The sequence below is a fragment of the Epinephelus lanceolatus genome, chromosome 12 (genome assembly GCF_041903045.1).
Source record: "Epinephelus lanceolatus isolate andai-2023 chromosome 12, ASM4190304v1, whole genome shotgun sequence".
NCBI lineage: Eukaryota > Metazoa > Chordata > Actinopteri > Perciformes > Serranidae > Epinephelus > Epinephelus lanceolatus.
In genome coordinates this window covers 4,858,523-4,884,128 of record NC_135745.1, presented here as the reverse complement: position 1 = coordinate 4,884,128, position 25,606 = coordinate 4,858,523, and the positions used below count along the sequence as shown (strand labels likewise).

General features: G+C 40.3%; 1 protein-coding gene across 2 annotated transcripts in view; it reads right to left on the bottom strand.

The window, feature by feature from the left end:
* Window positions 1-1,978: 1,978 nt before the first annotated feature.
* Window positions 1,979-25,606, bottom strand: part of fam110b (family with sequence similarity 110 member B) — a 79,899-nt gene continuing 56,271 nt past the window's right edge. The window contains exons 3-5 of one of the 2 annotated variants that reach the window (XM_033650618.2): window positions 14,324-14,970; window positions 13,073-13,485; window positions 1,979-6,235 (exon numbers count right to left, since the gene is read on the bottom strand). In XM_033650618.2, coding sequence (XP_033506509.1) covers window positions 5,353-6,235; window positions 13,073-13,485; window positions 14,324-14,446 — 1,419 coding nt within the window. In that variant the 5' untranslated portion in view covers window positions 14,447-14,970 and the 3' untranslated portion in view covers window positions 1,979-5,352. The remainder of the gene's footprint in view (window positions 6,236-13,072; window positions 13,486-14,323; window positions 14,971-25,606) is intronic. The other variant, XM_033650620.2, reaches the window with a different exon arrangement.

Genomic DNA, 25,606 nt, shown 5'->3' with positions numbered 1-25,606 from the left:
CTACGACAACTTCATGGATGAAGAGCACAACCGTTAACATCAAAAATTTTCAACAAGACTTATTTGCCCAACAGTAAGTGCTCACAAATCATATGCAAAGTAGCGAAGGTGTAAGACAGGCAAGCTGTGTAATAGCTCACAAAACTGCTCAGTGTGGTTAGCAGTTCAGTGGAGAGTTTGTGCGAAACTGTTAGGTCAACATGGTCAACATCTTATGTTCAGAACCTGTATGGTCCTCAATTATATGCTGGCTTCTTAAATTGGCACTCAGTCATCCAAACTTTGAGGACCGAAGACCTACATCATTTCTGTAGAAACACTCCCACCCTGATGGAGTGCTGTCTTTTTTTAAGAGAATAAAGACATTCGATCATTCCATCAAACACCGAAGTTATAAAGGGTAATGCTTCTTCATCAGGGAACCCATCTAACATTCCGGCTTACGAACAAAATACAGACACCAGCACACTGATCAGCAGCTGAAAGTGGCCTTTAGTAGTTTGGCAAACTCTTCTACCTGTAATTAATGTTTATTATTTATTGCTGAATAAACCAGCTGTCATTATAGGTGGAGAAATTTAGGATCTTACACTTTACAATTAAAATTGTGACCCTTGAGATATAATAACACTCTTTCATTTTACAAATTTGAAACATGAGTACAATTGCTTAACCTTAAGAAAAGCTAACGCATTGTGGGAGGCACTAAAGTTAGCAAAACTGGCCAGCTAGCTTCCACTTTCCCAGTGGACATCAAACTTAACAGCATGACGGGTCTTCTCTTTTGAATATGTAAAGTGACAGACATCTCACCTGATAGACAGCTATCATTATCTGGACTTGTTAAAAAGTCATAAAGATATATAAACTTCAATTTTGGGGGGTCATTTCCTATGTTCCAAGGGTTCTATGTTTCCCAGCTCTGTACAGCACATAATGGGAACCTGAGAAAGATGTTCCCCAGTTCTGTACTCACTTAACGTGACATGGGTTAGGATAGGGGACTAAAATTTTGACTCAGAGAATGGTAAAATTGTACTGGCACATGTCTTCCAAAATTAATTGTGGCCCAAGAAATTAAAAACTATTGTAAGAATAAATTAATTGAAAAAATAACAACTAACCAATTAAGTAAGGGTCAGAAAAAAGCTTTAAGGCCAGATTAAATCCCCATTTTCAAATGGGTTAGGGATAGGAAAAGAAAACCTGGAAAGGGGCTCTGAAACCTGCACATGCAAAATTACTTGTTGGTTATAATTTAACATTTGAATCTATTTACAGCTCTTTCTCTGATATGTCTTATGTATTGATATGCAAGGTAAACCAAAGCTGTTTCAGGGATAGACAGTGACACGAAAGTGGCATGAACACAACAGGAGGAGCTTGTGTTAACAGAATACTGAACTGGGAAACATAGGACCTTGGATACATTAATGTGCTCCTTGTTTTTTGTTTTTGTTTTTTAAATCTAAAATTGGATGTAGAAATGTAAGAGTAGTTTATCTTTTGAATCCATGCTAAAAAAACACATATCAGCTATCACAAAACCCTGTTGTTAGTCTGGTTTGAGTTTTGTTGGAAGCTTACCAAACCCCCTAAGCAGTCTTGGTACACTTCTTTGGTCTGCAGTTTGTCCAAGTTTGAATGATAACGTGCACACAAGCCTGAACATACCAAGGTAAATGAGCAAACGCACCACAGTTCATTGAAACTGAACCAAAAGTTGGGTAAAGGCACTCAAAGGGCCTGCACATATGCCATAGTTTTGCACCCTAAAATCCATTGTTGTCAATAAAGTCACACAGAAGGCGCGCTCAAAAGCAAGAGCATGACTGTTGTGGTGTGCAAGTGTTCCCAAACAACTATTTTTTGGGATGCAATGGTTGCGCCCTGAGATAAACAAAGTTCAGCTTTTGGAATGCAGCAATGGGCACTCCATTTCATAACGAGGAACATCAAATCACAGCTGGCAGATATCTTTTCTTTCTTCCGTAAATATCAATCTGTAGTAAATATATAAAAGAAGTCGATCATTTTAGTGCAGGGCTACCCAGAACATTCCATCTGTCAAACGGATATATTAGGTCTAATACACACTTAAAATACAAGATCTGGAAAAAGATCAGCTCCGAACTCACAATTTCTAGCAAGTAGGCTACGATTAGGTGCTGGTTATGGTAGCTTAAATTCAGGTGCACCCTATCACTGCAGCCTTGAAAGTTGGCACAGAGTAGGGACAACAGTAGTACCCAGCACCCAACCTTGCATTTTCTAGGCTGTAAAAGACGCGGCATGTGTGCCAGCCCTAAGATAGTGCCACTAGTGATCTATTATACCTTAGGCCAAATCTAACTTTTTTCATACCAAAAAACACATGTTCATTCTTTTAGTTATAAATGGCATGATTCTCGTTAGTGTGGAATAACCATATCCAGTCACAGGACACTAAAACTCTCCAATGAAATGTTTTGTCAGTTGACATGAATATGTTAAAGACAAATGTGTTAATTTATCAGTATAATGATATGATGGTGTATGGATAAGTATGCGTAAGAGACTATATTTTATATTGTGTATGTATCCGTCCAAATCCCTCAGTGTCAGTGTCCTCTGTTTCCTTTGTCACTCAGTCATCGCACATGCCCAGGCCTTCATTTATAGCAATCACGATATCCAGCTTAACAAGAGCTATAGCTTAGTCAGAGCTAGCTTACAAGCATTTGTGTTTCAGGACTCTCAAGTTAACTGAGCTGATTAATTATTGTCACACAGTATACCAGCATCACTGACTTTCCAAAGTGAGTTCTAATTTTTGACAGATAGAGTTCAGTATCTGTTTTGCAAAGATGTCAGGACCTTTTTCGAAACTTGTTTAAACAGAGACATCAACACTGTGACACAGGCCTTTCTCAGAGTGGACATTTGACTTGTTATTGCAGGAAAAGCACAGATGGAGCTAATAATGTTAATGGTGCTCCTGACCAACCAGGAGCAACAAGTTTCAGTTTACAAAGAAGCTCTGGTACCAATTGCTGAAGTTGGTTAGGGTTGTCACTTTTTCAAGCATTGTTAAAATGTACTGACCTGTAATTAATTCAAAATTTGCAGTCTATCACTACAACAGGCTGTGACTTTTACTCCAGCATTCATTAACTGCACTCTGAACTGTCACTCTGATCCATCAGTAAACTAAACTATTGTTGTTTTCCTTCCTAATGCGAAATGGAGGTAACTAGTGAACTATGCTGAACAAATAATCATGACACCAAACCTTCTGATAAGTAATGTTAAGAATGTTGGATTTGACTCCATAGATGTGAAAACTGTGGATAAAAGCTCTTTGCTGACTGCCTTACAGTAGCATTACCACAACTCATCTGAGGTCACCTGTTAGTTTGTCACTCAGTGAGGAAGTGGAGGCACTGCATATAAACAAAATCATGAAAACTCAGATTATTCTTAATCATTTGAGCCTGATTTGTTGACAGTAACAGCCCCAACACTGATCAAAGTGTTAAGCTGATCAATCCACATAGTTAGTGTTTTTAGAAGCTTCTGTTACTCCTACATTGCAGAGAACATACAGACATTCAGTTTGCCACATGTATAAATCCACACTAACTCCAAGACCAAGTGTGATGTAAGTAAATTTTCACTGCGAGTCTGCCTGGTGAAGGCAGTTTGCATAGCTGGTTTCCTCTCAGCTCTTCAGGAGCTGCTGCCAGGACATCTGCTTTTGTGGACAGAAAAGCAGAGTCCCACAGTAATTTTAATGTGTTATGTATCTATACATGTTAGGCCATTCACTGTTCTTTAAATGTTGCACTTTTAGAAAGACAAATATACAACTTTAATTTAAAGGAGTGCATTGATTGTAAGGAACAAAACATTTACTGAGAACAAGCCCTCTCATATTTAGGTATAGACTCGTGGGAACCCATAGCACCCATTTTCATTTTTATATCTTGAGGTGAGAGTCCAAAAGACCTCTCTGAAAATGGCCATGTCAGTTGTTCCCTCACCAAAATTTAGCCTAAAGGTGTGTGCCCACATAGCATTTTTCTTCAGCAGAAAAGCGGAGGCAGAGCGCTACACAAACATGCTACACGTGGGTATGTTTCTATGACAACAATATCTTGACATTAACGTTAGCTAGGTAGCTAAAGAAATGCTACATTAATAGAGGGTTAAACACACAGTTAATAACAAGCTTACAACAGGTATGGGGATAAAAGCACAACACTCAGCAGCAACATTCAGTGTCTGGCTGATCTGCTCCCACAAATGGACCTTTCTGTCATTACAGTTTTTGACTGACATATCATTCAGGGGCTAGAGGAGTGGCAGTGATGACACCAGTGCCTTTCTGAAAAGTTCAGAGATTTTCAACGAGAAGCGCTGAGAGCCGGGGCACAAAAAAGCGTGCTGGGTGCACTGCTCTTCTCTAGGCAAAAAAAAAGCTATGTCGACACAGGCCCTAACTTTGTAGCATAATTTTTATCCCTTCCTGACAAGCTATGCTGACATGGTTGGTACCAGTGGATAACTTTGGTTGTCTAGTTTCACAAGAATCATTGTGCTAGCTTATAAAATAAATACCCCAATAAACACAATATTTAGTTTTGCCAGGCAGGGCTGATTGGGGGGCCAGCAATTATACCAAGGTGGCCATGCCCCCATTTCCCTCCTTGTGGGCACCACCAAGGACAGAGATGGCAGAACAAAGGTCAGAGTCAGTGTGGATTAAACAGATAGAACGCTAGGTAGTTAGCAAACTATGTAGGAAGATAATCCCATTTACAATGCTTTGATTAATCAAGCCAAAATGTTCTCTGTGAGAAAGGCCTATTACCCTTTGTATGGAGGTCGTCACTTTATGGGTCCTTGGACAGTTGCAGTGCATTTCGCTCTTGATGCTCAAGCAAATTGACAGTCGGATTATACAGTGTCCATTGAGAAACAGTTAAACTAGTCAGTTTTCAGACATGTCCCATGTTTGTTTGTCTCTCCAGCCTGAACATTTTGTTCATGTGACTGTCCAAGTTTATTTCTTTCTGTACTTAGTGTTCACTTTGTTCTAAATCTAAGTGATTTAGGGTCATTCTCCTCATGTCTTCATTAATTTCTAAACAAAATGCTGTCTGTGTTTTTTTTTACCAAGTTTGTTAGACCTGTCTTGCTTTCTCTTCCAGCTAGTCATTCATCCATCTAAACATTTTGACTTTTTTTTTTTGTTCAGCCCCAAGATCCCAGTCTCTACACCTGTGTGAATTCTGGTCCATCTATGAATTCTGAAACATGGGGCAGTTTGTCTGTAGTTTACAGTACATCCAATCTACTGAGAGGATCGTCTTAAACATGTGAGACTTTTTGCGTCTCTCTTGCCTGTTTGATGCTGTACAGCCACTTAATGACTCTTGCATTTCGCTCTACAGCCGAGATGCCATATGGAACACGCTCCCCAGCCTCCTCCTCCTCGTCCTCGTCCCCGTCTGACAGCCCATCATTGGAGGATCTCCGCGATCGGTCGCAGTCGGAGGAGATCATAGAAGCTGATCGGAAGTTCAGACTGACGATGTCTGAGTTGGCCCGCGCAAAGTTCTCTGGACCAACTGCCTCCAACTCCTCTGGGTCGAGGCCGCAGTAGTTAAAAAAGCGTTCCACGTCAGCACCAGCCCGAGCATACCGGTCTGACAGATCTGATTTAGATCTGTGCAGCGAGGAGCGACGGGCCACAGATGAACCAAGCTCAAGCTCCACGTTGGCTTCGGTTGAAGTATTGGAAGGGTCTCCAAAATCACAAGGTAAGGACTGAGGGGTGGTATTGTCACAGAGCGAAGGGGATGGAGTTGGGCGAGGGGGAGGCAGTGACAAGGAAAGTGCAGGTGGAGGGAGCGAGGCAGGGTTGGGTTTTGGAGGGAGGGGTGGAGCTGAGGAGCTGCTGGATCGGGCTGTGCGAAGTGGCTTGCCATTGCACAGGCGCAGGAGGTCAGAGGAGGAGTGGGAGGTGAGAAGAGGCGGTAATGGGGAGCGAGAACGATCTATAACTCCTTCACCTCGTCTGCTTAGGTTGAGGTTTGCTCCCTGTTGTGGACTGCGACGTCCTCCACTGTTGATGGGAGGGACCTTCAGGGAATGGGAGAAGGATCTGAGGGAGTGTGAGGTGCTCGGACTAGGAGCTGAGTCTGGTGGTTGCTCATTAAGTGTCATTGTAGATCGGTAGGTCAACGGCATCCTAGGAGGAGAAAACAGAAAGATAAGTACATGTAATGCTGTAGAATTGGGTAGAAAGACAAAATCAAGGCCCAATCCCATTTCTTATATTAACCCCTACCCCTTGTTTATGACTGTCCCTTTACCCTTTGGAACAGAGTTACAAGGGGTGGTGGTTGAAATCTTCCCCTATAAAATGGGATAACCCATCAAGACCCTAATACGTCATCAGTAGTCACTGATAGTGTTAAACGTCTGCAACTATGGCACTAATTGTATAACCACAATGACACTTGCCATATATCTGATCTTACTATACAGTACAGGCCAAAAGTTTGGACACACCTTCTCATTCAATGTGTTTTCTTTATTTTCATGACTATTTACATTGTAGATTCTCACTGAAGGCATCAAAACTATGAATGAACACATGTGGAGTTATGTACTTAACAAAAAAAGGTGAAATAACTGAAAACATGTTTTATATTCTAGTTTCTTCAAAATAGCCACGCTTTGCTCTGATTACTGCTTTGCACACTCTTGGCATTCTCTCGATGAGCTTCAAGAGGTAGTCACCTGAAATGGTTTTCCAACAGTCTTGAAGGAGTTCCCAGAGGTGTTTAGCACTTGTTGGCCCCTTTGCCTTCACTCTGCGGTCCAGCTCACCCCAAACCACCTCGATTGGGTTCAGGTCCGGTGACTGTGGAGGCCAGGTCATCTGCCGCAGCACTCCATCACTCTCCTTCTTGGTCAAATAGCCCTTACACAGCCTGGAGGTGTGTTTGGGGTCATTGTCCTGTTGAAAAATAAATGATCGTCCAACTAAACGCAAACCGGATGGGATGGCATGTCGCTGCAGGATGCTGTGGTAGCCATGCTGGTTCAGTGTGCCTTCAATTTTGAATAAATCCCCAACAGTGTCACCAGCAAAACACCCCCACACCATCACACCTCCTCCTCCATGCTTCACAGTGGGAACCAGGCATGTGGAATCCATCCGTTCACCTTTTCTGCGTCTCACAAAGACACGGCGGTTGGAACCAAAGATCTCAAATTTGAACTCATCAGACCAAAGCACAGATTTCCACTGGTCTAATGTTCATTCCTTGTGTTTCTTGGCCCAAACAAATCTCTTCTGCTTGTTGCCTCTCCTTAGCAGTGGTTTCCTAGCAGCTATTTGACCATGAAGGCCTGATTCACGCAGTCTCCTCTTAACAGTTGTTCTAGAGATGGGTCTGCTGCTAGAACTCTGTGTGGCATTCATCTGGTCTCTGATCTGAGCTGCTGTTAACTTGCGATTTCTGAGGCTGGTGACTCGGATGAACTTATCCTCAGAAGCAGAGGTGACTCTTGGTCTTCCTTTCCTGGGTCGGTCCTCATGTGTGCCAGTTTCGTTGTAGCGCTTGATGGTTTTTGCGACTCCACTTGGGGACACATTTAAAGTTTTTGCAATTTTCCGGACTGACTGACCTTCATTTCTTAAAATAATGATGGCCACTCGTTTTTCTTTAGTTAGCTGAATGGTTCTTGCCATATGAATTTTAACAGTTGTCCAATAGGGATGTCGGCTGTGTATTAACCTGACTTCTGCACAACACAACTGATGGTCCCAACCCCATTGATAAAGCAAGAAATTCCACTAATTAACCCTGATAAGGCACACCTGTGAAGTGGAAACCATTTCAGGTGACTACCTCTTGAAGCTCATCGAGAGAATGCCAAGAGTGTGCAAAGCAGTAATCAGAGCAAAGCGTGGCTATTTTGAAGAAACTAGAATATAAAACATGTTTTCAGTTATTTCACCTTTTTTTGTTAAGTACATAACTCCACATGTGTTCATTCATAGTTTTGATGCCTTCAGTGAGACTCTACAATGTAAATAGTCATGAAAATAAAGAAAACGCATTGAATGAGAAGGTGTGTCCAAACTTTTGGCCTGTACTGTACATTGACTAAAACTCTGTGGTTGTTTCTATGGGTGTGTCTGTTCCACATTTTTCTCCTCACTGACTTGGTCAATCCATTTGAAATTTGGCACAGTGGTAGAGGGTCATGGGAGGATGCAAATGAAGCAAAATTACATCAATTGGCCAAAGGGGGGCGCTACAGCAACCGACTGAAATTGCAAACTTTGAACGGGCATATCTCATGCCCCATATGTTGTAGAGACATGAAACTTTGCACAGAGATGCCTCTCCTCATGAGGAACAAATTTGCATCAAGAACCCATAACTTCCGGTTATACAGATTTTCCGCCATTTTGAATCTTTTGAAAAACACTTCAAATCGATCTCTTCCTAGGAAGTTTGACCGATCTGCATGAAACTCTGTGAACATAATCTAGGGACCAATATCTAAAGTTCTCTCTTGGCAAAAGTTGGTAAACTTACTAAAACTGAGCTTCTATGAGGCAATGAATATTGCGGAGCGCGTGGCTCATCACATAAAGGTGTATAACATCTCAAGGGTTTCACCGATCACCACGCAACTTTGTAGGCATATGACCACACATAATCTGAGGGGACCCCTCCATCATTGACCCGATCAAACAAAATGGGGGCGCTAGTGAGCTAATTTCTTATCTAGGCCTAACCGCCATATCGATTTTTTGCCTATATTTGACAGGACAGTGAAGCATGACAGGAAGGATGGGAGAGAGAGAGCAAGGAAGACATGCAGCAAAGAATGAAGGCCAGATTCCAACCCCCACCCCTGCAACAAGGGCTAGCCACACCTTTCCCATGTGAATTACCAGTGTGCCACACTTATAAGTCAATACAACATATAAACACTTGAACTATCTGCCTCTCAGTGTGCTACCTCAACTGGTAATGTACAGTTTTAGCCCACTAACTATCCCACTATTGGCAATGGTACTACTGTACTTTCAATACAGCAATCGTACTATCAAATTCACAAAAACTCTGTCTGAATACGTTGCACTTCTTAATGGGTTCAGTTGACTATTTAATCTGCAATTTCCTATGACCTGTATCCCGAACACACACCATGTGAAACTGTACGTGGGCAACTGCGCACTCAGTTGGTATGGACTAGTTGATAATAATTCTAATTATTATTACATTATTATTAGTTACTCTGTTAAAATATAGTAATGTAAAAATAATTTTAATTACTCCATCAAAGTAATGTTACTTACCGTAAAACTTCAATTAAAAGCCCGGGCTATTATGTGCTTAAATCACTGAAATCAAAAGGCCTATATTTGGGACAGGTGTCTATACAGGACAGACCTTAAAATACTAACTAACACAAAACTGTTGCTCAGCAAAGATGGGAAACACAATCCCATTGTTTATTTAATCTAGTATTAATATTACTTGTATAAAAATTTGACTTAAGATAATACATCAGTTATGAATCATTCATTTGATCTAACTCCAACAGACATCAGGGGGAGAGACGTATGACATTTGAGGATTACAGCATACTGACACAACACTGCTTTATCCTGTTTTAACAATACTCACAACTTGAATAAATTTTTATGAAAAACCCTTTTGATTCTTTTGATTTGAGGACACTGGACACTAACTACTAAAGGAAACTAAAAGGAACATAAATAATTAACAGGGTAATTGAAGAATGGACACATAATGCGAGGTAGCTGACAACCTGCTATTTTACATCCAAAGAACTGTTGTGAAAAAAAAAAAAAAAAAAAGAAAAAAAAAAAGAACTGCTTGGCAACCAGACCATCTGATCGAGACAGGCTTTTATTTAGTGCTGCATGATTTGATAAAAATGTGCGATTGCGAATATGGTGGACAATATCGCGATTTGCGATTACAATATAATTACAATAAAATATAATAAATAAATGGTATCATGAATCTTTTTGCTTGATTCAGTGTTTCCCCTACATTATATCAGGGGGGCACTGACCTGACATAGTTATTGTTATGAACAGACAGTGTGTGTCAATGACCATCAACAGACTGAGCACAGTCAAACACGCTGCTCACACAGCAGCGCAGCACGGAACTGTACACACAGCGGAGCGAGCATATGTTGCGTTCAGGCGTTGTCACGTAAATGACAAATTTCAGCACGCCATAGCACAACACAGCAGCATGTCAAGTGGGCCGAACCCGAGCAAAATTGCTCAGTTTTTCATTTGTTATGGAGTCCATGATATCCCTGTGGCACTTACAAATGTTTGCTTAACTGTGCTTGGATGTTGTTGTATGAGGCTCTGGCGGCTTTCAGTTGTCTTTGTCTTTAACGTTACATGGCTCGGCTTTCTCTCGCATGCACTCTTCCTACTTTTCCCTGTGCTGTGCTGTCTCAAGTGCTGATATAGATTGGTCGTGTTGCCGCGGGACGTGGCGACTTTAACTTTTAAACTTTTACACAGCACGTCTTTCTGTTCAACGTCGCCGTATCTGAATCCAAAGTAGCGCCATGTAACAGACGTTTTTTATGCCACCAACTCAGCCTGTTTTTGGTTGAGCTCATGCTCTTCTCCAGCGTCTGTGTTGGTCACTGCTGCACGCCGGCTGCACGCACCAGGATAGCTTGTGGGCGTGATGTCAACAAACTCCATACACTACAGGAGAGGCAGTCACGTTCACAGGCACACACGTTAACATTTATTTAGCCTACATTAAATCGCAAATCGCAGTCTTTTATGCAGTTATGTAATCGCACAGCCTGACATCGCGATTGCGATTAGATTAATCGTGCAGCACTACTTTTATTTGTTAAAATGTGTAGCCACACTGGGCTAGTAAAAGGGACTTGGCTTTTAATCACAATTTTATGGTATTACATTAGATTACTCTGTGATTACTTTTTTAAAAAAAATGGCTTAAACTGGCAATAAAGCTCAAAAAATGTCAGGAAATACACATAGTTTGGGTAGTCTGCAAGTGCACAAGGCTGCCCAAATTTACAATTCATCAAAGTTCCGCAAAATGTACTATATCACAATATATCATGCACTAACATTTCAAAAAAATCTTTAGAGTTTACTTTTAATTGCTATTCTACTATGTATTATTGTATTATTATTCACAGGTCTGGGTTTAAAATCGATTTTAATTTATGAGTTCAAAGTTTTTCTGGCAAAACTAATTGTGATAATATCACATTGGGAGTTAGGCTCTGATTTTCCTGTACACCACACTGTGGCTATGTAATATAGTTCAGCTGGTTCTCTACAGTAGCTTACCAACCACAAACCACACTAGGGCTGAACGATATGGAGAAAATTTCATATCTCGATATTTATGCCAGATATCTCGATACCGATACGATATGACTATGGGTTCAGTGAAAACTAAGCATTCTTTATAAAAAATTAAAAAAAAAAAAAAATGAGTCCGAACCATTTTCTGGAAGCCCTCTTTAGTGACTGAATACACGGGAATCATGTGTAGTAATATGGTACGTTATAGCATTTGTAATATCTTTGTGCCTGCTGGACGTCGATTGGTATGGCATTATGCTACTGAATGCATCGGCAATCCGACCTTGCTTGGGCTTGACACAGGAGGACCCAGATGTCCCTGCCGTGTCTTTTAATGCAAGGCACTGTTCATACAGTCCTCGGTAGTGTTGTCACGGTACCAAAATTGGGACCCACGGTACGATACCAGTGAAAGTATCACGGTTCTGAGTAGTATCAGGATACCACAGCCAAAATGAGGCAGATGTGCCTTTTGTCATTTATAAAAAGATAAATCACTTTTCTATAATACATCAATATTTCAATGGAATAAATTACTTATTGACTTATTCATACTTCAAAAACAGCATCAATCAGTGATTAACATGGGGGGGGTCAAAATAAAATAAATAAATAAAATAAAAATCAACCAGCCACCCTCCTCCCCTGACAAGTAAAGAACAGTCCCTTCATAAGTAAAGAACAGTCCCTAAAGTGCGGTGAGGTTTGTGGAAATGTTAACGGCTCGTTTCTCCTCTGACACATCACATACCTGTGTGCCGCTATGGCTCGGCTGTTCCAGTACTACTGGGCAGTCATGACACCAACTTATTCACCTGGAGCCGGGCTTCTCGGTTGCCGGTAGCCTCACGTCACCAGGCTCTTCACGTACGGCGAAACGCCGGTAAACCACGTTATCTTGCGGCGGCCATAGCGCTCCGCCGTATTCCGCCATAAGTTTCGCCTTTCGTTTCTGCTGCTGGTTGAAATCTGTACTCACACAGCGTGCTGAATGATTTCATTTGCTTGAACAAAACTATTTTTAGTCGCAAATGTGCTGTGTGTACTAGCAAGTTGCTAGCAGCAGCACGTCTCCCTCGCTCAAGGGGATGTTTGTGATTGGCTGGCTTTGTTGTCGATCCAAGGCAAGCAGGAAATGAGGTTTGTGATTGGCTGGCCGTAGCTGTACATTTAGGGCAAGCGTAAAAAGGATGTTTGTGATTGGCTGAGCTGTACATGCAGGTCAAGCTGGGGAAACTCATGGGGAAATTATATCGTCAATATCGTTGCCTTTTGGGATATTAATATCTTGCATGTTCATATCTCGGTATAGATACGATAACGATATATCGTTCAGCCCTAAACCACACATGCTCAAATCCTTACAGGATATAAAATCTAAGAATTATTTGGAAGAAGTTGGTAACTGTTGCTCATCACCTAGAGGTTTTACATCAATAAATGCATGTTACCATGACAAAGCATCTGACACACACTAAGCAAATATTGTGTCTTTTATGCTATTGTTCAAATCAAAGGGGGATCTCCATGAGCTCAGTATCAGTAGAACTTTCAGGAAGCTTCAGTAAAGGTGACTCATTTGCAGTAGACGTGTTTGAACAAAAATCAGCTAATAATCATTGCTCAAAGGTTAAAGCAGTAATTTACCCTGATGGTGTCCAGCTCCTAGCCATTCCCCCTGATGACCTCATCAACACAGCACTCTTAGCGCCACCTCCTAGTCCTTCAGATCCTGCTCCTGAAGAGGACGAAGAGTTTAGCAGATTTTTAAGGATCTCCAGGTTTAAATTCTCCCGTTTGCTGCTGCTGCTGCTTGTTGCACATGTGTCTGACTTGGCATTGTTATTGGATGCTTTGAAAGGTATCCCCCCTCCATTTCCTCCTCCACCGATCCCAGAGCCTCTTTTGGAAAGGAGGGTGTGACCGACGGGAGGCTTAGCCAGTACAGGTGGTTTGATTGGCTCCTGCTTGGCGTTGATAACTTCCTGGCTTTTAACATACTTGGCCTTGTCAGCTTCTAGTCTTTCAACGGCACTGAGGCGCTTTGGGTTAGGTTCCACCTGAGACACAGATCAAAGATAATATGTTAATAATCACAACACTCAACCATATCTATACATGGGAACTCAATATAGCTGATCCAGTCTGTTTGTCACACAAATCTTCTTGCCTGCAGCACAGGAGATCTATACAATCAGCAGTTTCAATGTGGACACCCAAGATCTGAGTCAGCAATTTAGTATCTGACCAAATGTCTCCTCTTCTGTTCCTGAGATATGACACTGAATAGTAGCCAGAAAAGTAGTTTTGATCTGTGTACACCAAAATCTAATCAGTTCATTGTTGAGGTCAAGTGGACTTTTGTGCCAAATTTGATGAAATTCCATCAGGGCGTTCTTGAGATATTTCGTTCAAAAGAATGGAATGGATGTACAGACAGATGTATAGACGACATACGAATGGACAGAAATATGGATGACCAGCCAACCCGAAAACATAATCCCTCCAGCCTCAGCTATCACGCGAGGCATAAAATTCCCTGCTGTTTTGTTATGTAAAAGTTGATAGTTGAAAAATGTTGAGTTTTTATCAGCAGTAACTGCTGATAAGCATTGACTGACTGACACGTTCACATCTTCACACCTGCGGGTAATTTAGAGTCAGCAATTAGCCTTACCTGCATGTCTTTAAATTGTGGGAGGGTTAGGATGTCCATCCTCCACAATGAAAGACCCCCTGCCTAAAGGGCACGTGAGTGTGCTTGAAATATCTGTATGGATTCTGATGATTGTTACCCTCGTATTAATTGGTGCTGAAACCATATTAACAGATAATTGACTACACACACACACACACACACACACACAGAGCTAATTCCACAGAGCAATGTAACAGTACCTGTCTCCTGAAGTAGTCAGGGCCCTTATTGAGGATGCGGAGGGGTACGGCGGAGCCGAAGGCCGTTGCAGGGCCAGCGGCCTTGCTATCTGGCAGGGCTGGAGCCAGAGTCTCTGTCGGCATGGCAACAAGGCGACTGGGGTGGCCGGCCGTGGTGGCAGCGGGTGCGGGGGGGTCGACAGAGGGCGGGGGTACCGGAGGACCCCCAAAACATGAAGACACAAGGTGGAGAAGAGAAAGTCTAGAAAGAGATGAACCCCCTGGCCCTCCTCATCATCTGTGGGACCCTGTGGTACTAAGCCAGACTCTGGGCTGGGGGGCTGATGAACCGCTGTACTCAAATATACTACTGCATTGCCAGAGTAGGATGATCTCTGTCTGCAGCTCTTCAACCTGAACAACTGATTTCACTGGTGTTTTACTGAGACGTCTGCTGATCATCAAAATAGATTGAAAGTTGGATGGATAGAGAGAGAACAAGTGCAGTGACAGAATAGGAAGGTGGATAAAGAGAGATGAGAGTGTTTCAGTGCAGTGGTGTGGATGAGTGCTCACACAGCAAAAGGAAAAGAAGAGTATGGTGGGAAAGGAAAGCCCTGCCGCCTCTCCACGCTTGCTTCAGTTCTCCCCTCAGCTCAGCACACTATCTGAAACAGGCAAAAAAAAGGAGTGACAGAAACAGCCAATGGGGTTAGAGTTAGACTGTGACATCACGCACCTAGCAACAATAGCAGGAATAGCCAGGACATACATACTGGACACACACACACACACACACACACACACACACCCTGCTGGCTGTGTAATGCATGCTACAAGGTACCACTGTGTAAAGGAAGCTGACTGTGTAAAGTACCAGGTGGTTAATGAACACAAAAATCAGATGACATACATTACTTAAGTACAAAAGTTTTCTTTTAAATATTTACTCATGCTGGATAAATGACGAAACACTAAGTTGTGTTCCAGAGAGAGCCCACATTCCCACTGGAACTGCCCACTCAATCACTTTGTGGTCACTGAAGAGCTCCACTACAGCAGTCGGGACCTCAGTGCTTTGCTCAAGAGCACCTTAGGGGTGGTATTTGTGGTGAGAAGACCAGGCTAAATAAAGACGCACAACTCTGTGGTCATAACTAGTGGTGCCCCCACAAATGTTTCATAGGGGTGGCCTGATGGGGCCACAGTAGTGTATCCACCTTATTTTCAAACACGGAAGTAAATAGTGATCAACTTCCGTGTTTTTGTGTGTAATGGTGCAAGCTAATTTTTTTCAATTTTCAGTTGTTTATGTTAGTCAATCAGTTAGTTAGTTAGTTTGTCTGTGTATTTTATATAGATAACTGTGCCCACGTTTCCGTTATCCGGTAATTGCCGGTAAAAATAATTTAATTTAATTTAATTTAAATGCGAATAAATCGCATGTCAATCAAAAACTATGAACCAAAAAAGCACAATCTATCCCGAGTGAGACAAACTGCTTGATCCACGTCTCCAGTGTACCAGCAGAGAACCTGCAGAACCGAATCAGCGAAAAAACACACCGGGCTACACAGCCTCTCTACCTGAGCAGCTGAAGCTGCGGCTCGCACCCTCAACACACAGACACACAGATTGGTGCTTCTGCATGCCAGCCAAACGTGTGCGCAACTGTGAGAAATAAATATGAGGTGTACGCTGCTTTTCTATGTTTTTTTTCCCTTTTCTTTCTTTCTTTCTTTCTTTCTGTCAGTGATATACACTCCTAACACAGGACGGGTTGTTTTTTTATTGACTGAGTTGATTATTAAGCCATAGTGATGCACGGATCGGCTCTGATAGCACCCGAATCAGCATGTACGCATCAACCATCCAGCCGTTACAACATGATTGAGCTAGCAAAGCAGTTTTGTGTTGCAATGTGTGGTATTTATTCAGTTTTGTGAAATCACGATGTCTAGAAAGCATCAGTGGCTGCAGCTGACTGGGACAGCTAACAGCAGCAGCAGCAAAGCTAACATCAGGACGTCATCTGTCAAAAGCCTCCCGTTGTCGGATACGACATGAAACTACTCCAGTTAGCTCAATCTTGTTGTAACTAAGACATCCGCTGGCAAAATTTTTTTTTTCCACGGACCGTTTATTGAGTTATTACAGACACTGCTAACGGCTAACAGCTAACGATTAGCCCAGCTAATCTACGATAACAATGTTATTAATTACACACACAGAAATAGTAACGTTTGTTCAATCATTGTGTTTATAGACTTTACAAACATCAGATTAGTCTAAACGGTGATATAGCGACGTGAAAAATGTGAGATATATATATATATATATATATATATATATATATATATATATATAGCTAAACTCAACAAGGTAAACAACAAGGCGATTCCCATTTACACAGTGGTCAAGAGTGCTGGACCGGAAGTGTCGCACAAAAAAACGGAAGCTGGCTGCGTTCTGTTTTGCCTCCGTGTTTCCGTGAAAAATAAGGTGGATAGGCTAGTTGAAAACAATGTAAATATGATAGATAAGGTACAGCGTACTGATACACTTTGATTTCTTAATTTACAGTTAATATCATTAATTATCTGATAAGCATAGAGTAACAGTTAACACTGAGTTCCACAACAGTCCTATTTTAATGTGTTATCTATTCATCTATACATGTTAGGGCCATTGATTGTTCTTCAAATAAGCTGGTTGGCTGGTTTAATTTGAAGGAGTACATTGATTGTAAGGAAGAAAAAAAAAAATCACTACGAAAAAGCTTTCTGAAGTTTAACCCTTGAAAACCCACCACTGACTCATTTTGACTTTTTTGGGGGCGGATCTTTAGGAGGATATAGCAGGTCAACAGTGTATGCCACATACAAGACGTATACATCAGTGGTTCCCAACTGGTCCAGCCACGGGGTCCAGATTTCTCCTTAGTCATTAGTTCAGGGTCCACACAGTTTAATACATTCAGCATCGTAACTGCTTTTTGCCATGTTCCCTGCTACTTTGCTGCCTGTCAAGCAGCTTTCCATTAACCACTCACTCTACAGCAGGAAACGGCACTTCAAAATGAAAGCCCTGTGCTGGAAATTAACTGTACTCTAAAATAAATCATGTTTGTGAGTCATTTGCAGTCCATTCAGAATGGACTCCTGACCCACTTTTGGACCGCAACCCACCAGTTGGGAAGCACTGGTATACATCATCTGAAATCTGTGAACATGAAGATCAATTTTAGATGCAGCTCAGCACTGTGTGTCAAGTTTTTCTAGTCTTAAAAATGTTATGAACCTTGTATTTTGGTTGTTGCCTATCCAAACTGAATTATCAGAGTTCACAGGTGATTAGAACATTATGATAGAAGTATATGATGGACATTCCAATACTCAGTCATGTCTCATAAGTTGTTGCAACAATTTTTGCTTTGATACCATTTTTCATAGCGATTTGGTGCATAACTTTACCAACTTTTGACCACTTGAGCATTAATGAAAATGGTCAAAAATCACTCCAAAATACAGCATTAAGATACCAACACCAACACTGTGATTTGGTATCAAAAACATTTGACTTTTGGATATTTCTATATGAATTGCATTTTCCGGCGACAGGATGGTGAACATTTCTAGAAATTTCTGGCACTTCTGTTCTGGAAACAGTCTATAGGTGTACGGAACAGACAGATACTTGACAGGGCCTAAAAGAAAAACAAGCGATGCTTCAGAGAAAAACAAGACAAAGTGCCCAGCTAAAGGTAATCTACCAAAAATCAAGTCAAGAAGAAAGTATGACGAAGCTTATCTAACTCTAAGAAAGATTACATCGAAGACATGTCAATAAGCCACTCGTGTTCTTTCAGAGAAAACTCTGTAAATACGGTCAAAAGGGGAATGACAGAAAAAGTTTGAGAACCAACCACTGGTCTACCCTAAGTGGTCTTATTCTCTTTCTATATCAAATAAAGCGACAAAAACATAAACAAATTAAACTTTGACTACATTTGGAAACGTAAATCTCATTATTTAAAGAAAGCAACTATAGTAAAAGATTATGAAAATGGTGGTCTGCAGGCCATTGACTTTGAATGTATAAATGGCACTTTAAAAACAAAATGGTTAAGATTATTTTTACTGAATAATAACAGTTTTTGGTATTGTGTTCCTAGGGGTATTTTCAACAAGATTGGTGGTATTGATTTTCTTTTACATTGTGACTTTTTTGTTCAAAAATTACCTGTCAAATTATCCTCATTCCATTCACAAATGTTATTATACTGGAAGCTTCTATACAAACACAATTTCTCACCGCATGATATCCCCATCTGGAATTGTAGATTCATTCTCTTTCGAAACAAGTCCTTATTTGACAGTGACTGGATGGAAAGAGATATTTGGTCTGTCATACATTTGTTAGATGATTCTGGTGATATCTTATCTTTTGAGAATTTCTGTATGAAATTTAATATCCAATGTAACTGTCAACAATTTAATAAGGTTGCTAAAAGTTTACCTGTTTCTTTTATGAGGATGGTTAAAAATACACAACCTCATCTAACTATACCTCCACATCTCCCTAAACTGATCACTGACAGTCAGGATTTCTCAGTTGAGACTTTGTCTAACAAAGTAATTCATGGTCTCTTCAAAAACGTTCTCTATCCTATGCAGTTCAGTAGGAACTCAACTTCTCAAAGTTTTTGTCTGCCTACTTTAAAGAAATTACGCACAAGTTACTTAAAATTACCTTTACCTCCAAAAGCAAAAGAACTCCACTTTAAAATATTTAATGATATATACCCTTCAGGAGAACTTATTAGACAAAGATTTAAAATTGATCACAATAACTGCATATTCTGTGATGAGGACATAGAGACCACGGATCACTTGTTTTTTTTTTCTGTGTTTATAGTAATACTTTTTGGAGTGACATGTATGATTGGCTAGAGCCAAAACTTATATCTCTCCCCCAGTTTTCAAGAAATGATATTACATTTGGAATGACAATAGAGGATAAAGACACTAACATTCTTTTGAACACTTTATTTATTCTAGGGAAATTTTTTATTCACAAATGTAAATGTATTAAAACACAACCCCTTTTTTTTCCACATGAAAAAGAAAACAGCAAAAAGTCTTCTGTACACTATTAATAACATTAGATTATTAGAAGAGGCCCCATAGCAATTTTAATTTATTTTTTTTTCATGTCTTTTTTGTTTTATTCTGTTTCCTAAGCTCCGTCTGTGTAAGAGCATATTATGAAGAATGTAACAACTGCCATATATTGTTGTAAATTGTTCTATTTTCAATTAAAAAAAAAAAAAAACCCTAAGTGGTGAGTTTTCTCTGTCCCCTGACCTCCAGCGTTACATATTAAGTAGCCACGAAGTCACGCCTCTTAAAGTCATTGCTCTCTGTTGAATTGGTTGTAAACGCGGGCAGGGAGACCTCCAGCAGAATTTGAGGGTGTACAGTTATCCCTTAAAATGTTTCTTTTCCCACTTGTTTTATGTCATTATGGTCGACTTTAACTCTCCGTGTTTTAACACCTTGTGTGCTTTGTAAATTATGCTATTACTTCTACTTACTATTCTTATTGCTGTTATGTCATCATTAGTCTTCAAATCTAGTGCAACAGTGAATGTGCCAGGCTCATTTAGTTTATAATTGTGCAATCTGACCTTCCCAAAATACAGAAAGCTACATGGTTTTCATTTTGGATGTGGTTCCAGGTTAGAAAAATACTCAGAGATACTCTGCTGTAAGGCAAAAAGATCCATGACTGAATCTTTGATGTCTCTTTTCTCTTTTTCACAGACCAGTTGAAATGACAAACATCCATCCATAAAATGTTAAAATTAAACATGGCTATTATGTGTTGAATAACAAAGGTCTTTTGTTAGTGAAAGTAACACCACTCAAACACCACTGTACGCAGGAGTGGACTGCATGTTTTTGCAGGTCAAGTCCAACAGAGTGCTGAGTCACAACTCACCTCACCTAAAAACCTAAATTGATTTCATAAGGGATTTGAGAGGACTGTGAGTGGATGAGTACATTTGTTACTGTTATTTGATTTCATAAAAGGTTTTTGAACCAAAACCTTTTATCTGGAAACTAATACATTTCAAACTAAAACATGAGTTTAAATTTTTGTTTACACAATATCAAATCGTTGACAACCAAACAAGACCATTTTGTCTACTTATCATAGTTGTCTATGGGTAATGTGCATTATCCCAGCTGACACTGAGTGAGAGGACAGGTTGCCAGACTATCGCAGGGATGATATATAGAGACAGTCAACCATTCACACTCACATACACACCTACGGACAATTTAGAGGCACCAATTAACCTATCCCCAACCTGCATGTCTTTGGACCGTGGGAGGAGGCCGGAGTACCTGGAGTAAACCCATGCTGACACGGGGAGAACGTGCAAACTCCACACAGAAGGGCTTTTTTTAGTGATCATCAAGTCTCTTATGTAGTTGAATAGGGATGTAACGATACCAGAAACTCATGATATGATATTATCATGATAAAGAGTCCACAATACGATATATATCACGATATTTATACAAGGGGAAAAAAAGAGAAAATTTATTGTAAAAAATACCTATTTTATTCAAAAATAGTGCATGTACACTGTACAGCATGTTATTTTTAACTTGGAAGCGTATCATAAACAAATCAACACACAGTTGAACATGTGCTTTCATTTCCCCCCTATTACTGCTAGGCAGGCAGACATTAAAGTGTCATACCAAAGTCATGTCAATTAAAACTATAGTGACAGAATATGAAAATGGAAACATTCAGTTTTTTTTAACCTACTCCGAACAAAAGTAATGTAGTACTATTACTAGAAAGTCATCTGAATGACATCAAATTATGAGGATAGAGTAGTCTTAATATTCATCAAATATACAGAATTTAGAACAATCAGACCCTGCAACAACAAAATTAACAAATTAGAAATAATGTAAACTCAATAACACACAATCCCTCACTCACAGATACACAGCGAGACACAGAGAGAGAGAGAGAGAGGTGGGTAGAGATGTGTGTAAAAGAAAACCAAAATAAATAAAGCCCAGCCATTTCCCTGGAAATCATAGAAAAACTCAAAAACACACATTCACTCAGTTTGTTCACGGCAGGTTGACAATCTTGACATCAAGAAGACCCTAACACTTTCTCAGAACAGGAGATGAGGAGAGGAAAGCTCTGGTCCTGCGCTTTCATGTGATATGTGTGGCATTTCTGTGCGACCCTGCATTCGCGAGTAATCCATCCAAAAATAATGTGTGTGCAAAGCTGTATGAAAGCTTTGTTATACATTATTTTAGTGTAACTTTATCATTTTTTTTTTGCTGTGAAAACATTGGACTACCGACAAGTGCTTGGTCTTGTCGGAAAGCCACGATTCCGCTGTTTCAAGTGATATGTGTGGCTTCTCGCTATGACGCACGGTCACGGAGAAAATCCACAGAGAAGAACAATCAATCTCCTTACTTTTATTCGCTGTTTCCTCCGGTCACGCACGGGTCAGAGCTGCATGAGTCTGCTCTCATCTGTGCGCGCAGGTGCATGCAAAGGATTATGGGGAATGTAGTCGCACAGTCATATTACCGGCTCTGTAGGAGAACGCAGCTATATAACTACCGTGGCATTCCCACAATGGTATTGAGAATTTATTTTATCGCGACACCGCGAAATTCGACATATTATTACATGCCTATAGTTGAATAAACATGGAGATGGAGATGGCGATGGAGACACGAAACAGAATGCTATTCAGTGTATGTAATATTAACTTATTGTGCAAAATAAGAAAAAGCATGTTGTGTAATTCTGATAGTTCATTTTAAAACCAGTATTGGCCGATACCAATGACTTGCTAATATTATTGTGCATCCCTACATAATGTTAAATTGATGTTAATTGATTTACATACTATGCTATGCTCCTGTTAGTTTAGGAATAAAAGTTTAACATCCTCTATCTGTTCACTCGTGAACCTGATGTGTGGATTAATGTGCTGGATGAAGCTGTCTGTGTTGGAGCAGTGCAGTTTGGTGTCATTCACTCACAACTTAAAGGCTCTCAGCGGACAAGTGAACGTCACTTGTTATGTTCCCAAAGGTTCCCTCAGAGGTAAGGTACATTTATTACTTTAACACAGACCTCTAAGATGACTCAGCCATGGCTGACAGGATTCTGTGTCAGTGCTGTAAAGCTTTTATTATCTGTCCTTCTCTCTTTAGTTTTCCATGTTATGTCACGTAAGGAAAAACAGTGTGTCCTGTTTTCCTTTGAGAGTTTAATGAACAGCTTTAATAAATATTGAGCACAATATTATTAAAGCAATGTTGTGAAACCACATTGGTTGAATATAAAGTGTATTCTTTAATAAAAAGGCACAGAGTTGATTCTCCATGCAATTTCAACAGCCCCCTATAATCTGATAGAACTTCTGTTTGGCCAAATACACACACACACACACACACACACACACAGTGTGTGGATTATATTTTAATAAATCTGGGAATATGAAGCTGCTGATATTGGATTGAAAAATCTGTACGGAACATTAATTATGAATATGAAAGCGGCTGGTGGTCTGCTTGTGTGCATTACCTATTTTCTTAAAACTGTGTGTGTGTGTCTGTGTGTTGGACTGATTAAAATCTAATCTGCTATCCAAATCCGTCCCCTGCAGAGATCTCTCTCACTCACTCACTCACTCACTCACTCACTCACTCACTCACTCACACACACACACACACACACACACACACACACACACACACACACACACACACACGCCTCTCTTTAGATTTATAGAGAGCATTTACATAATTTGCTCAAGCACTGTGTTGTCAACCCTCTCAAATTCACTGCATTAATTTCAAGCATAATGCAGTCAACCGTCTGTCTGTATGAGAATAATGAAATAAAGTGCTATTTACTGACTGACATACCTGACCACATGTATTTGTGTAGAACAGAGGGTGGTGTGTGTTCTGGAGTAGATGGGGGTAAAGTAAAAAAAAAAAAAAAGAGTGCTCTGCTGTATTGTAGTGCTCGCGTTTAGTCTGCAGCGATCAGCCTCTATGCTACAAAGTTAACAGGGTTAACTTTAACAGTGACAGGGTATGTCAGCATTATCCACAACTCTGTATGTAAGAAAGTATTCATGAAACACTTCCCCTTCATCTTGCAAAGCTGATTATGAAAGAGGACCTATTGTACTCATTTCCAGGTTCATGCTTGTATTTGGGGTTTCTCCTATAAAATATTTACATTCTGTAATGGTCGTAAACACTTTATTTTCCTCATACTAGCTGAGCTGGAACAGCTGTTTTCGCCCTCTATCTGAAACTCTCCTCTTTAGTGCCTGTCTCTTTAACTGTCATTGCAGCTGGCAACCAAGATTACTGGTTTTCCTGACGTTAGCATGTAGTTACATGTAGCAGTGTACTTGCAGTCCGGGAATGACTGCAACAGCACTAGTATAACAGCACTTTCTACCATAAAAAATCACCAATAAAGGCTTTCTAAATACAATCAGACATGTTCCAGCAGGAATTTGAAATAGGGGAGAAATTAGGGCTGCTCGGTTATGGAAAAAATAATAATCATGATTATTTTGGTCAAAATTGAAATCACAATTATGCAAATGATTATGCGGCGCACCTGATGACTTATATTGTTTACACAACGGCATGTCATTTCTGTCTCTACATGCGCATGTAAAATTCTCCTCTGCTCTCTGTATTGCGCACAGTGGAGTTCGGCCCCGATATGCACACATATACACACAGACATGTGCGCACGCACACACACACACGCACGCACGCACACACACACACACACACACACACACACACACACACACACTCACAGGTGAGCACACAAAAGCGCTGAAGAGAAGGGGTGATCCCACTCTAAACTACGGGAGCCCAGCGGGGAGCGTTGGTCGCAGATTTTAAAGAGAAACTTGATTTTCATTAAAACAAATCGACCTAAACTACAAATTCAAATTAATTGATAAAATCGATTTATCACTCATCCCTAATTAAAAGAAACATATAACAGGATATATCAGGACAAAACTGGAACAACAACGATTGACCTTGTTGTAGAGAGCCAATACAGTCCACGGCGGAGACAATACATGACCAACAGCAGTAGTGTAGCACAGGTAGGCATAGATGGTCAACGTCCAACAGTGAAACTGTGGAGGCTATGTGATGTAAAAACTTGCAGTAGCAGGCCTGGAGCATATGATCATATAAAGAAATCCATCACCAGCTTGTACAGCTTATCTTGAGAGTAGGAAACTAGAATTACAACCCTGTGGTTGTATGTCCTATGCGATCCTGTCAAGTTACAGTTACAGTTTACATCCATGTCTGGATGCTTTACACATATCTTTCGTTTGGCAGCACAAAAGATCTGTACAAGCAGCACAGTTTCAAAGTGGGCATCTAGACTAGTGTCACCAATTCAGTATCTGACCAAATGTCTCCTTTTCTGTTCCTGAAATACGACATTGAGTAATGACCAGAAAATGTTTTTGCAGATCATCATGATGTCTCAGTGAAGCTGACCTTTGACCTTTTGGATATAAAATATCATCACTTCATTATTTTAGTCTGTTTAACATTTGTGTGAAATTTTGTAATAATTAAAAAATTAATTTCTGGGTTATGGCCGAAAACATTTTTTGTGAGGTTACAGTGACCTTTGACCACTAAATTTTTTTGAGGAAATCCCTCAAGGCCTTCTTCAGATATCCTAATCATGAAATGAGAAGTAGGCAAGATCACAGTGACTTTTGACCACCGGATTCTAATCAATTCACCTTTGAGTTGAGGATGTTTGTACCAAATTTGAAGAAATTCCCTTTGGGTATCCTTGAGATACCACGTTCACAAGAGTGAGAAGAATGCGAAATCACAATGACCTTTACCTTTAACCACTGAAATCTAATCAGTTCATCCTTGAGTCCAGGTGGACATTTGTGCCAAATGTGAAAGAATTCCCTTCAGGTACTCTTGAGATATCACGTTCACATGATTGGAATGGATGGACAGTCAGCCCGAAACCATAATACCTCCGGCTATAGTAATCGCCAGCACAGAGCCATAAAATCGTTGTAAATCAAGTGTTCACAATGGTCTAAGGTTTTCACTCACAGGAATTACTTTTACTATGTTTACCTCATTATTTGAAACTTTGGCCATGTTTAATATGAACATCCTAAAAATTGTGACATCACATAGC